Genomic DNA, 1,839 nt, shown 5'->3' with positions numbered 1-1,839 from the left:
TTTTTGTTGAAGTCCATTGGAAACTATAAGACGTTCATGTTTTCTAAAGATAAACATTGGCTGCATTTTCTTTTGTCATACATAGATGCAAAAATCACAAACTCTATATAGAAAGCTAGCTGCACAAACGGACAATCTTCTTGATAGTTGATTATAGATTTATTTAGGAGTGACCAATAGGGAAAAATTATGATCGACACTTACTTGTTCACTAGAAAACATGCAACTTTTTGACACGAACGACATCACTATAAGATATTAAATTCATGGGAATAACATACAAGGCACGTTTGCCATCCTTGCACTTCTAGTATAACATGCATATACTATTTTATCAAGAGCTTAATGAGATAATCCCACTTTGAAATCACAAAATAACAATAAGACCGAGTAGCACAATGCTTTTCCAAGTGCTCCACCACTTATTTAGTCATATATAAGTGTCGATGCAGATGTAGAGCAACCGACTCCTAGATGCTTATATGGGTAGTACATCCGATCATCACGCGCAGTTGTTGGGCATGGTGAGACCGCACTTGCCGGGCAGGGCCAAAGCGCGCTTTGCGTCGATGTGGTACTTTCTCAGACATATGCCGGCGATGCCTTTGTACCGGCAGATGCATGATAGGTTGGCCTTCCCAAGCGCAGCACAACAATCAGCCGACGGACTGTCTGTCGGGTTATTCACTGCTGCCGCGGGCCGGCAAAGCTTGAATTCATCATTCGACATGCCGCAAATGCCATGAACACCCCCTAGTGCGGAGAGGGACACTGACATGACAAGCAATAATGCTGCAGACAATGCATGTGCCTTAGCCATGGCTGGTACTGTTATTATGTTATCTAGTGGATTGCTAGAGGAGATTTTGGTCCTGGCTAGGTTTTGCTTTGGAAATGTGTGAGATGAATGTTTGGTGTATGGCTCTATTTATAGGGGCAGGCCTATGTGTTCATGAAGTATGTACTTTGCATCAGGAAAGAACTTAGGCGCTCAAGTGCTGCTCACATGTAGAAGCACAATTTTCTTATCATGCAAAACTACCGATTTCCACATCAAGAGTATGCTGCAAATTAAGACTAGTTCTTCACAGTGTCGACCCGTTGCCTGGGCAGCTGAGGTTGCTGCCAGCCCACCCGAGTTCGAGTCCCGGCACGGACGCGTGGTGCTTACGGAGTTTCTCCTATAAAGAAAAGGCAACGAGGGTTAGCCCTTGGGTTGGTCTCATTTTTTAGAAAGTGGTCCTTCAATTTGCCCACCCACAAGCTTTTTGCGTGCCTTTTTATTTATTTTTTACAAAAGAGAAACGGCTCGTGATAACATTTGAAAATTGAATTGTTTTACTGACCGATGATTAAGGCAAGCACCGAAATCTCTATGGTATATGCTGCGGTGCCGAATTAGACGAGTGACTTCACTAGCGCTAACCACTAGCAAGTGTTTTGTCTGTGTTGACATTTATTTTGTTTTTGAAAAAAGGTTGATATATGTTGTTAGTCAATGAAAAAAGATGGCCTATAACAAAGAAACAACAATCTTGGCCTATGCCTCTCTGATATACTCCCTCCGTTTTTATTTACTCCGCATACTAGTTTTGACCTGTGTCAAACTCTATAAAATTTGACCAAGATTATAGAAAACAATCTAGACTTTTAGAATAACAAATATATATGATGTGAAATAATATTCAATGGTGATTCTAATGGTATTGATTTGGAATTGTGGATGTTAATGTTGGAAATATGAGCAATTTACCAAATGATTTTATCAACAAAAATACTAGATAAAGCATGACTAATATAACAGTGATAAAGCAAGTCATGCGATTTGACAAAGAGAAG

The 1,839-nt window shown here is 40.3% G+C and overlaps 1 protein-coding gene across 1 annotated transcript; it reads right to left on the bottom strand.

Annotated features, from left to right (window-relative positions):
* Nucleotides 1-204: 204 nt before the first annotated feature.
* LOC125533971 (putative lipid-transfer protein DIR1) lies at nucleotides 205-1,394 on the bottom strand. The gene has a single exon (XM_048697288.1). It carries the CDS (start codon nucleotides 818-820, stop codon nucleotides 503-505), a length of 318 nt encoding a protein of 105 aa, XP_048553245.1. The 5' UTR covers nucleotides 821-1,394; the 3' UTR covers nucleotides 205-502.
* Between the last annotated feature and the right edge of the window lie 445 nt (nucleotides 1,395-1,839).

This window comes from Triticum urartu, chromosome 2 (genome assembly GCF_003073215.2).
Source record: "Triticum urartu cultivar G1812 chromosome 2, Tu2.1, whole genome shotgun sequence".
Lineage (NCBI taxonomy): Eukaryota > Viridiplantae > Streptophyta > Magnoliopsida > Poales > Poaceae > Triticum > Triticum urartu.
The sequence above is the reverse complement of the archived record's forward strand: the minus strand, read 5'-3'. Positions and strand labels throughout refer to the sequence as shown.